Source organism: Bubalus kerabau, chromosome 18 (assembly GCF_029407905.1).
Source record: "Bubalus kerabau isolate K-KA32 ecotype Philippines breed swamp buffalo chromosome 18, PCC_UOA_SB_1v2, whole genome shotgun sequence".
Taxonomy (NCBI): Eukaryota; Metazoa; Chordata; class Mammalia; order Artiodactyla; family Bovidae; genus Bubalus; species Bubalus kerabau.
In genome coordinates, this window is record NC_073641.1 from 61,335,166 (window position 1) to 61,351,098 (window position 15,933).

Sequence of the window (15,933 nt, forward strand, 5' to 3'; positions counted from 1 at the left end):
CTTGCATAACTTAAACTTTCTACCCTTTGACCATCATCTTCCATTTCCTTCTTCCTTCAGCCCCTGGCAACACCATTCTACTCTCTGCTTCTATGAGTTTATTTGGGATTCCACATATAAATGAGATCATGCAGCATTTTTCTTTCATGTGTAGCTTATCTCCCTTGACAAAATACATTCCAGGTCCATCCATACTGTTGCAAATGGCAGAATTTCCATTATTGAAGCCTGAATAATATTCCATTGGATGTAAATACCACATTTTCTTTTTCCATTCATCCATCAATGGAGATTTACATTGCTTCCATGTCTTGGCCATTGTGAATAATACCGCAGCAAACGTAAGGGTGCAGATATCTCTTTAAGATCCTGAACATGTCCTCCCCCTGCCCATTTTAAGACACTCTGGCTCCACTGAGAGTCTTTGATCAATAGAGAGAAGACAAGGATAGTGTAAAGAAACTTCTAAACCTTTATTAGACTTGTGAAACTAACAGCATGATAGGAACGGAGCTTGTGGCGTCTCAGTTCTTACATCTCAGTCTACATTTTCATAAGATTTCAAAAGCCTGACATGTTTTTTAATATTATAAAATATTTTCCAATATCCTCCTAATTTAGTACTCTCTACCCCTATAATATTCAGCAACACCATCAGTGCAGAAATGTCTGGGAATAGGGGCAAGGTGATTGGGGTATGTAGGGGAACTTTTCAATAATTTCCTTCACTGGTTCTGTCTTCATTTTATTGCCTCCTTGTAAGTTTTGAAATCTGGTACTACCAATTCATACTAAGAAAATTCCGGGTACATTCAAACTCTGTCTTGGCATCAGCCATGTAAACCTACAAAACAAAGAACAGCAAAGAATGTGTCAATTCTTATCCCAATGCTAATCTGACCTGACTGCTTTGTATAATTATATACACACACACACACACACACATACACACACACATATGTAATAGTCATATTTCTTTGCCTGTAGAAGAAAGAGGAATCTAAGATTTAGCTGAAATAAGTTGAACTTCAGCTATACCCCCACTCCCAATTCATTTTACGTGAATCCCCAACATAATTGAGTCCAAGTATGTTTGAGATTTCCCACTTTTAAAGCTAAAGGGAAAATAAACAGATAGGACCTAATCAAACTTATAAGCCTTTGCATAGCAAAGGAAACCATAAACAAAATGAAAAGACAGCCTGCAGACAGTGAGAAAATATTTGCAAACGATGAGACCAATAAAGGGTTAATTTCCAAAATATACAAACAACTCATATAACTCAATTAAAAAAAAAAAAAACCAACCAAAAAGTGAGCACAAGATCTAAATAGACATTTCTCCAAAGAAGACATATAAATGGCCAACAGACACATGGAAAGATGCTCAACATTACTAATTATTAGAGAAATTAAATCAAAACTGCAATGAGATATCACTTCACACCAGTCAGAATGGCCATCAGCAAAAAGTCTTACAAATAATAAATGCTGGAGAGGGTGTGGGAAAAAAGGAGCCCTCCCACACTGTCGGTGAAAATGTAAACTGGTACAGCTTCTATGGAGAACAATGTGAAGGTCCCTTAGGCATTAAAAACAGAGCTACCATGTGGTCCTGCAGTCTCACTTCTGGGCATATATCAAGAGAAAAGTATCATTTGAAAGGATACATGCATCTCAGTTTTCACTGAAGCACTATTTACAATAGCCAAGACATGGGAGCGACCTAAATGTCCATCAACTGATAAGTGGATAAAAAAGATGTGGTACATATATACAGTGGAACATTACTCAGCCATGAAAAAATGAAATATGTTATTTGCAGCAACATGGATGGACCTACCTAGAGATTATCATATTAAGTGAAATAAGTTGTAAAGAGAAAGGCAAATACTGTATGGTATCACTTATATGTGGATACAAAGGAACTTATCTATGAAGCAGAAATAGACACAGAGAACAGACTTGTGGTTGCTAAAACGCTGGGGGAAGGGTTGGATTGGGAGTTTAGGGTTAGAAGATGCAAACTATTGTGTGTGTGTGTATATATATATATTCATATATATATATTCATATATATACTGATATATATATGAATCAGTATACACCTGAAACTAATACATTGTAAATCAACTATACTTTGATAAAATAAATTTTAAAACAAACAAACATGCTTGGGGCTGGTGCACTGGGACAACCCAGAGGGATGGTACAGGGAGGGAGGAGGGAGGAGGGTTCAGGATGGGGAATACATGTATACCTGTGGCGGATTCATGTTGATATATGGCAAAACCAATACAATATTGTAAAGTTAAAAAATAAAATTAAAAAACAAACAAAAAGCTAAAGTTAAATAAGCATGTCAGACCCTTTTATATCCACTTTAATTTGATGCTGCTTTCCCTATTGGCAGCTATTATGTTTCTCTCCTTTCTCTTTTATAGCCAAATATCTCAAATGAAGGTCTGTCTGCTATTTCCAGTTTTTTTTTTAACCTCAAATTCTCCTTCACTTCCAGCTGTCTAGAATTCACAAATGCTAGTGTACTGAAACAGTCCTTTTCAAAGTAGATAGTTACCTTTCTAATTACCAGGTTCAGTGGTTTTCTTTTCTTCTTATTTTCCCCAAAATTCTCAGAGAAAAGATCATTAGCTTTGATATGAAGTTTATGGGGGTACCTTCCTTTGACAGGAGGGTTGCAAATGGAAATCAGATGGAAGGTCTCCAAGGCCTAGAAGGAATGAACGTGCAGTATGTCCTAGAAATAGGACAGTATCAGATGCTTATTTTTGTGTTTCCAATGCTTATTCCATTGATAGAACTGATAGAACAGTTATTATCGACCACAACAGGTCTATGTGACTGTTAAGTAATTTGCTGTATAAGAATCTTTGTGTGGAACAGAACTTTTCTAAGAGCTTAGTGAAATTCCTGTTGCTCATGTTCCATCATCTAAAGGTCAGTTTCCAGCTAAGAAACCTCTAATTATGCAACTGGCAGCCCTGCGGCTACCCGCTGGTGTCGGTCCACGGTGACGAGCTGTAAGAGAGAGTCAGATTCTTGACCTACATAACTAATGAGTAAAAAGAGCACTGCAAGTCCTGGAGTTTTCCTGGTTGAGAATCCCTGGAATCTACTGTAGAGCTGATGATTCTTTTCCTTTCAGATTGCTTCCTTTTCTGACACTAAGTGGCTGTTACAATTTTAGAGAAGTCACGGCTCCTTATCAGCTGGCGAACATGTCTCTCACTGTGTCTCCTCTGGCTGTCACTTTGCATTGTAAAAATTTGAACTTGTGGGGATGTGTGCTTCTTTGGGATTAAATATGCTTCTAGCCCTCATGACTGCATCAAACTTAAAAATGCTTGCGCTCCTCTGTTGAAGTACAGTTAAGTCCCCTACATATATATGAATGTTTTAAGTTGCGAACTTTCAAAGATGCGAACGTGGATTCTATCAGTGTCAGGCGTGAGTGAAACCCCGACTTGCCCTCTGTCTCCTCTTGCTGACGATCCTTCGGCTCTACCATCTCCCACCCCTTCTCCCTCCTCTAGTCAGTGACACTTCTTGCCTATTCACTCTATGCCAGCCCCTGTGTGCCAGCTGCTGTCCTGTTACTACTGTACCTTTCAAGGTACTGTGTACTGCAGGATTAAAAGTGTTTTGTATCTGTTCGCTTTTTATGTGTTATTTGTGGGGAAAGTATTATAAACCTATTACAGTACAGTACTATGTCGCTGATTGGGTACCCAGGCTAACTTTGTTGGACTTACAAATTGGACTTACAGATGTGCTCACAGAATGGAACTTGCTCATAGGTAGGGGACTTCCTGTAGCAGTCTTTGGAGAGTAAATGTTTGTCTCCACTTTTCCTGTCTCAAGACTGGGTGATAACCTCCTCTCCTCCCCAGACCATCAAGCCTTCCGACATCGCTACTGTCCGCACGCTAGGCCGACCCCCTCATCTCATCATGAGGATCATGGATTGTGTGCTGCTGCTGTTTCAGAGGAAAGTCAATGCAGTGAAAATTGACCTGGAGAAAAGCTGCACAGTTCCTTCCTGGCAGGAATCTTTAAAACTGATGACAGCAGGAAACTTTCTACAGAATTTGCAGGTTGGTAGTTCAGTAATGATGGGCTAAGAGGGGACTCAGACTTCATTGGAGTGTCTGGATCCTTTAACAGAAAATGAATTTGCATGCATGTTTTTTAACTTACTGTTTTTCATCTTTATTGGGGTATAACTGATAAATAAAAATGTATTATAATGAAAGTGTATGACTTGATGTTTTGATGTTTGTATTGATACATTGTGAAATGCTTTCACCATAGTCCATCCATTTGTTGTTGTTCAGTCACTCAGTCATGTCTGATTCTTTGCTACCCCATGGACTGCAGCACACCAGGTTTCCCTGTCCTTCACTATCTCCTGGAGTTTGCTCAGACTCATGCCCATTGAGTTGATGATGCCATTCAACTATCTCAGCCTCTGGGTTTAATCCATCCATTAAATCCGATAAATATCCAATTAAATATCCTTTTTTTTTTGGTGGTGAGAACACTTAAGATCTAGTCTCCCAGCAAATTTCAAGTATATAATACAGTATTGTTCACTATGTTCACATTGCTGTGCATTAGGTCCCCAGCACCTTCTCATCTTGTATAACTGACACTTTGACCCTTGACCTTTGACCAGCATCTTCCCCTTTCTCCTCCCCAAGTCCCTAGCTAACCACCATTCTACTCTGCTTCTGTGAGTCTGACTGTTTTAAATTCCACGTATAAGTGATAACAGGCAGTATTTGTCTTTCTCTGTCTGATTTATTTCACTTAGCATATGCCCTCCAGGTCTGTCCATGTTGCTATAAGTGGCAGAATTTCCTTCTTTTTTAAGTCTGAGTAATATTCTTCATCAGAGAAGGCAATGGCACCCCACTCCAGTACTCTTGCCTGGAAAATCCCATGGACCAAGGAGCCTGGTGGGCTGCAGTCCATGGAGTCGCTAAGAGTCAGACACGACTGAGTGACTTTACTTTCACTTTTCACTTTCATGCATTGGAGAAGGAAATGGCAACCCACTCCAGTGTTCTTGCCTGGAGAATCCCAGGGACGGGGGAGCCTAGTGGGCTGCCATCTATGGGGTCGCACAGAGTCGGACATGACTGAAGCGACTTAGCAGCAATATTCTTCATATATATTTAAAATTTGTATTTAAGTATCTCCTCAGAGTAGAAGTTTCTCTTTCAAATATAAGACATTATAAGCATTAGAGCTTTAGAGTTTCTTTATATGTAAAATATGAGTAATTTGTCATCTGTATGTTTGCAAATATCTTCTTTCACTCTCTGCCTTAGTTGTTCATTCCAGTAATTGTGTCTTTCGGTAAGCAGATGTTATTGTTTAGTATAGTCCAGTTTATCAATATTTTCCTTAATAGTGCTTTCTGTGTTCTGTTAAGTAAATCTTTGCCTGTCTCTAGGGTAGAATAAATGCACCTATCTTTTCTTCTAAAAGTTTTGTTGTTTTATCTTTAATATTTAGATCTTGAGACAACTGATTGGGATTCCCAAGTCCCATCCATACCCCACACAGTAACTTCAGCACTGTCTTTCATTCAGATTTTATTTTTAAAATTTTTTCATAGTTTCTTTTTAAAATTTTAATTTTTATTGAAAGATAATTACTTTATAATATTATGATTATTTCTGCCATACATCAACATGAATCAGCAATAGGTATACATATATCACTTCCCTCTTAAATCTCCCTACCACGTCCCTCCCCATCCCACCCCTTTAAGTTGTCACAGAGCACCAGCTTTGGGTTCCCTGTGTTATACAGTAGATTACCACTGTCCATCTATGGTAATATATATGCTTCAATGCTACTCTCTCAAATCATCCCACCTTCTCTCTGCCTACTGTGTTCAAAAGTCTGTAGATAGGTTCATCAGTATCATCTTTCTAGATTCCATATATATATGCTAATATGCAATATTTGTCTTTCTCTTTCTAACTTACTTCACTTTGTATAATAGGCTCTAGGGTCATCCATCTCATTAGAACCAACTCAAATGCATTCCTTTTTATAGCTGAGAAATATTCCACTGTGTACACATACCACACTTCTTTATCCATTTATCTGTTGATGAACATCTAGGTTTCTTCCGTGTCCTAACTGTTGTAAATAGTGCTGCTGTGAACACTGGGGTATGTGTCTTTTTCAGTTTCGTTCAGTTTTTTTTTTTTTTTTTTTAAATTTTATTTTATTTTTAAACTTTACATAACTGTATTAGATTTGCCAAATATCAAAATGAATCCGCCACAGGTATACATGTGTTCCCCATCCTGAACCCTCCTCCCTCCTCCCTCCCCATTCCATCCCTCTGGGTCGTCCCAGTGCACCAGCCCCAAGCATGCAGTATCGTGCATCGAACCTTGACTGGCAACTCATTTCATACATGATATTTTACATGTTTCAATGCCATTCTCCCAAATCTTCCCACCCTCTCCCTCTCCCACAGAGTCCATAAGACTGTTCTATACATCAGTGTCTCTTTTGCTGTCTCGTACACAGGGTTATTGTTACCATCTTTCTAAATTCCATATATATGCGTTAGTATACTGTATTGGTGTTTTTCTTTCTGGCTTACTTCACTCTGTATAATAGGCTCCAGTTTCATCCACCTCATTAGAACTGATTCAAATGTATTCTTTTTAATGGCTGAATAATACTCCATTGTGTATATGTACCACAGCTTTCTTATCCATTCATCTGCTGATGGACATCTAGGTTGCTTCCATGTCCTGGCTATTATAAACAGTGCTGCGATGCAATGCAATCCCTATCAAGCTACCAACAGCATTCTTCACAGAGCTAGAACAAATAATTTCACAATTTGTATGGAAAAACAAAAAACCTCGAATAGCCAAAGCGATCTTGAGAAAGAAGAATGGAACTGGAGGAATCAACCTACCTGACTTCAGGCTCTACTACAAAGCCACAGTCATCAAGACAGTATGGTACTGGCACAAAGACAGAAATATAGATCAATGGAACAAAATAGAAAGCCCAGAGATAAATCCACGCACATATGGACACCTTATCTTCGACAAAGGAGGCAAGAATATACAATGGATTAAAGACAATCTCTTTAACAAGTGGTGCTGGGAACTCTGGTCAACCACTTGTAAAAGAATGAAACTAGAACACTTGCTAACACCATACACAAAAATAAACTCAAAATGGATTAAAGATCTAAACGTAAGACCAGAAACTATAAAACTCCTAGAGGAGAACATAGGCAAAACACTCTCTGACATACATCACAGCAGGATCCTCTATGACCCACCTCCCAGAATATTGGAAATAAAAGCAAAAATAAACAAATGGGACCTAATTAACCTTAAAAGCTTCTGCACATCAAAGGAAACTATTAGCAAGGTGAAAAGACAGCCTTCAGAATGGGAGAAGATAATAGCAAATGAAGCAACTGACAAACAACTAATCTCGAGAATATACAAGCAACTCCTACAGCTCAACTCCAGAAAAATAAATAACCCAATCAAAAAATGGGCCAAAGAACTACATAGACATTTCTCCAAAGAAGACATACAGATGGCTAACAAACACATGAAAAGATGCTCAACATCACTCATTATCAGAGAAATGCAAATCAAAACCACTATGAGGTACCATCTCACACCAGTCAGAATGGCTGCGATCCAAAAGTCTACAAGCAATAAATGCTGGAGAGGGTGTGGAGAAAAGGGAACCCTCTTACACTGTTGGTGGGAATGCAAACTAGTACAGCCACTATGGAGAACAGTGTGGAGATTCCTTAAAAAACTGGAAATAGACATGCCTTATGATCCAGCAATCCCACTGCTGGGCATATACACTGAGAAAACCAGAAGGGAAAGAGACACGAGTACCCCAATGTTCATCGTTCAGTTTTTAATTTAGTGTTGCCCATGTGGCTACTGTGGCCAGAGCATCTGGTGAGGCCTTTTGCAGCAGCTCTAACAAGAAGTAGCTTCTGAAACCATTGGGTTATACGGACTTGTTTCAGATAATTGAAATATGAGCCTCTGAGATGCAAGTGCCCTGTGAAGGAATAGCATGCTATTTGGGTGGAGAGTGGGTGGTGATTAATCTCATTATGAGTGTGTGAAAGAGCAGTGGTGGTAGGGGGTGGGGCTCAAAAAATACCAAAAAATGTGGCAGTGGCATTGGGCTTGCCTCATATACCTGCTGCCAAGCCACTGTTCTTGGAAGCTACTTTGCTATTTGCCTTCTGTCACCACCATCCTTCCACTGCTCCCAAATATTCTTCTGGCTTCACTATTTTTTAAGTCTCACAAAAGAAACTTGAATTTTTAAGGAGGTCTGAATAAAGGTGAGTTTTGCTGTGTGCTAGGTATGTTCTGTGCAGACTTATTTCTATGAATTATTTAGGTGCTACATTTCTTTCTACTTGGAAAACATTTAATTATCTTCATTGAGATGATCAAACACCATTTTTAAAAGGTCCAATTCCACTGATTGGTCAGTCTTCTCTTTTATGCAAGAAGGCACTCTTAATCCATTTCTGTTACTATTTTAAAATTTTATCCCTCCAGAAGAGAAAAGTTCTCTCATAATCTTGATAGTTCAGTGATTAAAAATTAATTCATCACCCTGAAGGCTTAATGTCCAACTGATTTTCATCACATTTCAGGCGAGTTTAATAGAACCTCTCTCTGAATGTGTTAAGCATTCGGTTGCTGCTAAATGCTAAATATTTATGTCTAAATATATACACTTTACATATCTACTTTATTTGCAATGCTAAATATATATATCATTTTATTTGCCTAATATCCTGAAAAATCAACAAGATATTCATCCATTCTTGGATTTAACCGTTTGTTTCAATGGTATGAGCATAATGTGATTATGACTTAATGGACAAAGGCATTTTAACTTTATTTCACTCCATTCTTCCACAGCAATTCCCGAAAGACACAATCAATGAAGAAGTGATAGAATTTTTGAATCCTTACTTCGAAATGGCAGACTACAACATCGAAACCGCTAAACGAGTGTGTGGGAATGTAGCGGGTCTTTGTTCCTGGACCAAGGCCATGGCTTCCTTCTTTTCCATAAACAGAGAGGTGTTGCCTCTGAAGGTAAGCTTCCTTGGTGGGGCTTCAGGATGTGTGCCAGCAGGGGGTCTCTGGGTCAACAGGGCTTGTCTTTCCTGCAGCAAAGGAGTCTCAGGTGTTATTAGTCTCAAGTCTATGATAAGAGCTGGTGCTGGACTGGCCAAGCATAGCATGTTTCTTTCTTCTCTGTAATCCTCCTGCCACTGGAATGGTGTGGGCCTTAAGCATGGACTCTACAAGGATACTAAGTCCACTGTGGGCTGCTGGACATTTCCCCCCCGCCCCCCGACAATGTTAACTTGAGAAAAAGAAACACAGAAAACTATAGCATAGGATCCACCAGTAATGTCCAAGAGCTCTTGCCAGGGAGTCCTATGAATGAGGCGGGGTGGACACAGTCACTGGTGGCTGGATTTGTCTTCAGAGGTGACATAGTATTCCCTCTCCCTTTGACCCTCAGGAAAGAGACTGACTAGCATCCTTTATTTAATGTGGGCTGACAATATGCCACTGTTTCTCTTTGAGTTATTGAATTTCTCAGCTTTATTTGTCCATGTCTCCACACCATTCAGTGAGTCTTTAGCAGATGGAGAGGCAAATACATGTTTTGAGAATAAAATATTAATGCCTCAAAAATTACACCTAATGGTTTGTTGATTATTTTGCTTTCGTAGAAGTCTGATCTCTTTCAACCATCAACTAAAATCCTCTTATCCTTACAAACTACATGAGGAACTTAATAATCATGCTAAAAATAATCAAGAATAAAAAGAAGATAGGGAGAGAGTTTCAAGTTCCATTTTATTTTCTCATTATTACCATACCCGGAGCATTTAGTCAGTGGGGAGTCTCTGGAGGTCTTAGGGGAACTTAAAACAGAAGGGATTCATTTGGCTTAGAGATTTTTAGAGCAAATAGTTGAAGTCATGCTGTCAGGTACTATGGATTCAGGACCATTGAAGACTCCAGTTGGCTATTTTGATACCGACTGAACCACTGAGTCCAGTGAAAAGTATAAGGCATCCTTTGCAAAATTTTCCAGTGGGTAAGCATACATAAGTGTCTCCAAGGGAATTACACTTGAATTCACAAGGGGGAGTTTTTATTTTGTTGTAATTACTTGAAATAAAATGAGTTAAAATCAGTACAAAATAATGGACATTCTAAACAAGGCTTATGCAAGAACAACATCTTCTCCATTAAGTTTGGTACAAGTCAGGCTCCATCCAGTCCCAGGACAACCTAAGTCCTACAGTAGGATGTGAAGAGAACACCAGGCGGGGGAACCTTCTAGTTGTACCTGGAACCTATGCTTTTCTTCTGAGAAGCCTGTTCTGGGGGTGCCCTCCTGTGTTATTAGCAGCATCCAGCATCTGGAAATCTTTAGTTTGTCAGGTCCCTCCTAATTGCCATTGTCATAAAAATAAACATAGTTACATAGATCCTACATGTTCATTGCATAGAGAGAAGTAGAAGACAAAGAAAGTGCAGTCTCATTGGGCAACTGTGCTCAGTATATTAAGAAATACAGACCAAAGGGTCTAACTTCACTGATTTCTGAAGGGGTTTCTTTTGTTTCCCAAGTGAAGAGTTTAAGGACACTCCTTTGACTCCAGTGGGGACCTCTTTACCACTCATTAGTGATGGAGACACTGAGGGACTCTTCTTTCATCTTACAATTCCTCTAGACTGGCCAAGTGACTTCTAATACTGGATAAACTTAAACAAATATTGATGACAAGAATTTCAATTTAAATTCTATTCAATTTCATTCTAATAAGATTTCTCCTTAGAAACTCTGTGAAAACTAATAAATATGAGTTCACATAAGCAGAACATTGCAACAGTAGAGCCTTAAATATTGAACACAGATAATAACACTATTATTTATGGAGGGACTTCCCTGGTGACCCAGTGGTTAAGATTTTGCCTTCCAATGCAGGAGTGTGGGTTCCATCCCTGCTCAGGGAGCAGAGATCCCACATGCCTTGATGCCAAAAAACCAAAACATAAAACAGAAGCCATGTTGTAGCAAATTCAATAAAGACTTTAAAAATGGCCCATATCAAAAAGATCTTTAGAAGAGTGATATTAATATATTATTATCTGTTAAACTTTTATTATAGACCAGGTCCCAGACTTGGGTTTTTACATGCTATCATATTTAATACACAACACACTCTCATAAATCTTAGCAGGTAGTTTTTCAATATCTTAATGGAGAAACTGAGGCTCATAGAGTTTAAGTAATCTTAATAGAGTCCTACAGCTCCTAATGTGAGCAGTTGGATTTGAAAGATTTTTATACCCTTTGATTATATCTTTTGAATACTTCATTAAAAAGATTATTATTTTTTTTTTCCTGAGGAAAGTCCTTGAAAATATCCAAAATTTGGGGGACTGTGATACTTTGACATTAGTGGGTGGTTTTATAGTAAGTTGACAGAGTAGCCTTGCTGTTCCTCCTTGTTTAAGTCATGGCAACAGATTCTTCTTAGAGCAGAGATGAAGAAAAATGTTCCAAGAGTCAGAATATTTGTAAACTGTAATTTTTAAGCCATGCGTTTGCTGTCATTGGTTCTAGTCATGGAACTAGATATTCCTTTAAAGAATTATTCTGCCAAAATTTGGGAACCTGGGGTTATCAGATAAGAAAATAACTTATCTCAAAAGAATATTTTTAAGATAATCTTTTCTTCTCAAACACTTCAGAAATAATATCATGCTGGTATTGGGTTTCCCCATTAAAGTCAGTTTTACCATTTTAAAAACTTAAAAGAGGGAATTTAGGTTTCATATTGCATTTTTTCCCCCTCAATATTGCTTTTGATTATGTCTTTTGAGTCTAATTTAGCTTCCTTAAAAAAATATTTTTATTTGGTCACAGCTCAAGTATCAATTCTTTACTTGAAAGCAAGTAATATATGAGAATTACAGGAATACCGTCAAGTCCATCTCTACCCATAAAAACCTAGATCTTTATATTCAGTGATTAATTATGTTTCATTCTTTGTCTTGTTTTAACATCTTCATTAACAGTGATGAGCTCTCCTTGGCAAATGAGAGCTAAATATTCTAAATATGAAATTTAGCTAAATATTCTAAATATTCAACTTTTCCCCTACAACTCAATATTAAAATAATCTGCAATTTGCCTTTATGCATTTCCTATTACAGCGTTCGAATTTAGGGACTGGCAAACTACGGTCCGCAGGCCAAATCTAACCTACCACCTGTATTTGTACTGCTCATAGAATTTTAAATTAAGTACTTAAACAAAAGTCTTAATTTTGCATCTTGTCCCCCAAAGCCAGAAATATTTACTATCTGGAGTTTTATGAAAAAGTTTGCTGACTCTCTCTTAATGATTTATAATCGTCTGCTTACAAACATGTCAAGTTCACATGAAGACTTGGCCTTGATAATGTAATTTGAGAAGACTCTCAAAGAACAAAGAAAAGGTGCAGCATGGACTTCCCTGAGTTCTCAGATGCGACTGGATGTCTGGGTTGCTGCCTGTCCCTTCATGCTGTGTGTGTCTTGTGCAGGCCAACCTGGTGGTGCAGGAGAACCGCTACATGTTGGCCATGCAGGATCTGCAGAAGGCCCAGGCCGAGCTGGACGACAAGCAAGCCGAGCTGGACGTGGTGCAGGCTGAGTATGAGCAGGCCATGACCGAAAAGCAGGTGACTGTCCTCTGACACTGTGGTCAGCCCTTCACTCCTTCCTGCTTTCTCTCTCTAAGGGTTTGAATGCCAGCGGGGATTCATTTAAGTGATGCGCAGTACGTGCGTATATACATACATACACACATAGACACACAGCACATGCGCCTTCATCAAGTCCTGGAGTTTGTTTCTAGCAGACACCAAGGACCTTTGGTGAGAGGTCAGGATATTCAGCCAAAACAGAAGTCACTGCTGGAACATGGATGTTCTGGGTTTTCTTGTAAATTGTGATGAACGCAGCATCTTGTGCAGCATTTTTGATATGTTTTTCAAATCACATCCTCCCACTTTATCTCATTTAATCTTTAAACAATCTCTCAAGGTAGGCAGGGTAGATATTTTTACTTTATTCTCATTTTAAAGAAAGGAACTTAGGGGACTTCCATGGCGGTCCAATGGTTAAGACTTTGTGCTTCCAATATAAGGAATGTGGGTTCAATCCCTGGTTAGGGAGTTAAGATCCCATACGGTACAGCAAAAAATTAAAACAAAATGAAAATTAAAAAAAGAATAAGGAAAGGAACTTAGGTTTAGAAAGGACAAGAGAAGGGCTGTTGATCATAGGCATTGATCCTAGGACTAGATTAGATCTTGATCATCTGATGTCTTTTCAGGCCTCTCTGCTGGACCAACCTGACCACATGGCTGTGTCCCAGTCACAGAGACCACCCACAGCCTTCTCAACCTCTACATGTTTTGCAACTTTCAGTTCAGTTCAGTTTAGTCGCTCAGTCATGTCTGACTCTTTGCGACCCCATGAATCTCAGCACGCCAGGCCTCCCTGTCCATCACCAACTCCCGGAGTTCACTCAGACTCACGTCCATCGAGTCAGTGATGCCATCCAGCCATCTCATCCTCTGTTGTCCCCTTCTCCTCCTGCCCCCAATCCCTCCCAGCATCAGAGTCTTTTCCAATGAGTCAACTCTTCGCATGAGGTGGCCAAAATACTGGAGTTTCAGCTTTAGCATCATTCCTTCCAAAGAAATCCCAGGGCTGATCTCCTTTAGAATGGACTGGTTGGATCTCCTTGCAGTCCAAGGGACTCTCAAGAGTCTTCTCCAACACCACACTTCAAAAGTATCAATTCTTCGGCGCTCGGCCTTCTTCACAGTCCAACTCTCACATCCATACATTTAGCACTCTTTAAAATCAAGGTTTGTATATTTCCTCTCCACTGAGCAGCAAGCTCTTTCATTGATTTATATTAACTCCAGTTCCACTGGGGCCTCCTTTATTCTGGAAATCAAGGCAGATGTAACATAAACCTAATGTAGCTTAAGCTTCATTTTCCCTCACTTGCACAGGCCCCATAAATGCTGAGTTTACTGGGAGCCATGAAGAGGTCTATGGGGAGAGTATTTTATTCAGATAAAATACCTGGAGATCCCAGGGGAAAGGGACCTGAATTCTTCACCATCAGGACTTTGTAGTGCTTTTTCCCTGCTGATTCTCATTACATGTTCACTTGGCTGTTTTGTATTTGCAAAAATTCTTTAATGATTTTCTTAAAGTGATCCCCAGATTATGTAAGCATCTGTCCTCACAAAATCTCTATCTGCCTCTGATAAAGCCTACATTTGGAAAACAAGATCTAGATTCTCCCTGTGCTTTCCTTGATGATTTATTTTAGAACCTTTGCTGCTTCTCAGTTGTCACTTGGCTGGATTGAGATTCCTGCTCTGTTGTTCTGTCCCTTTACAGAGTCCCAGTGAGCAAATTTAGATAAACATCAGTTTCACAGTGTGTAAGATGTGTGGTATTCTCTGTTAAAGATAAGTCTCCTGAAAGCAAAATAAGAGCTTTATAGAAATTTTGGAGAAGTAATTATGTATCATCATTTGGACTTATTACTTATGGTCTATGGAATTCACTTATAATATCAAGAGAAATTTCACTTTGCAGTTTGAAAGACTACTTTAGAAACTATGAGGAAGGCCTGTTAATTTCTAACAGTTGGACACTCACATTGGGAAGCGCTGCTACATGTAGTAAACATGTTTTACAGCCTCATTTTATTATCTTTCAGTTTTAACAATTTTGCATTAGTTCACTCAAGCTCTTTTGTTTTCGAGTATCTGCTATTTGTTAGGTGAGCAATTATAAGGGCCATGTAAATACAGCTACTATAAAGGTATGGCTTTAACTTAAAAATTTGAATTTCAACAAATGTCATGTATTTTTCATTAAGAAAACAGAATCTGGCCATGTGCTGGCCTGCCCACAACAGGTTGGCGTGAAGTTGATCTTTAGTCATGGTGTTGCTTCTTCCTCCATGGGGCTCCATGAGAGTCCAGGGTTACAGACTACAGGGAGGCAGGGGAGGGTTTCAAGGCTTCGGTCCATGGTCACGACTGTGACCTCATTACCCAGGTGTGCAGTCCCTGGAGGAGTGTGTGTCTTGCTGCTGTGTGCACAGGGCAGGGCTTTGTGGAGGGCCCACTTCCCCAGGAATCTGGTCACATTCTAGGGCATTGGGAGAGAGAGGGCCAGGAGTACTACCCATGGAAGCCAAGGAATTCTGCACCCTCCCCCTAGCCAGGCTCAGAGGGAAAATTCATTTCTCACTCCTGTCTTCTCCCATCCCCCATTTCCCAATCCCCTCTGAGGAGCCTGGGCTTCCAGAAAGCAACAGCTGGGAGGGGAGAGGTTGGCCAGTTTATATTCAGCCACACAGAAGTGGGGATGGGGAACTTAGGGAGGATAACTTAATATTAAAAATATCTTTCATATGAAAAGTTTGTTTTAAAGGTAAACAGATATAAATAAGGGCTTTTCTGGTGGCTCAGTGATAAAGAACCCACCTTCCTAATGCAGGAGATGTGGGTTTGATCTCTGATTCTGGAAGATCCTCTGGAGGAGGGCATGGCATCCCACACCAGTATTCTTGCTTGGAGAATCCCATGGACAGAGGAGCCTGGAGGGCTACAGTCCATGGGATTGCAAACAGTTGGACACAACTGAGTGACTAAACAGCAATAACAAGAAAACAATGATGTCGTATGATACTTCCAGCTGACATCTTTCGTTTTGGGGAGATACAAACAAATATGGATGGTGT

The 15,933-nt window shown here is 39.4% G+C and overlaps 1 protein-coding gene across 1 annotated transcript in view; it reads left to right on the forward strand.

Annotated features, from left to right (window-relative positions):
- Window positions 1–15,933, forward strand: part of DNAH5 (dynein axonemal heavy chain 5) — a 270,204-nt gene that overhangs the window by 183,884 nt on the left and 70,387 nt on the right. The window contains exons 59-61 of the mRNA XM_055554828.1: window positions 3,912–4,115; window positions 8,991–9,170; window positions 12,695–12,832. Of these exons, the coding sequence (XP_055410803.1) occupies window positions 3,912–4,115; window positions 8,991–9,170; window positions 12,695–12,832 (522 nt within the window). The remainder of the gene's footprint in view (window positions 1–3,911; window positions 4,116–8,990; window positions 9,171–12,694; window positions 12,833–15,933) is intronic.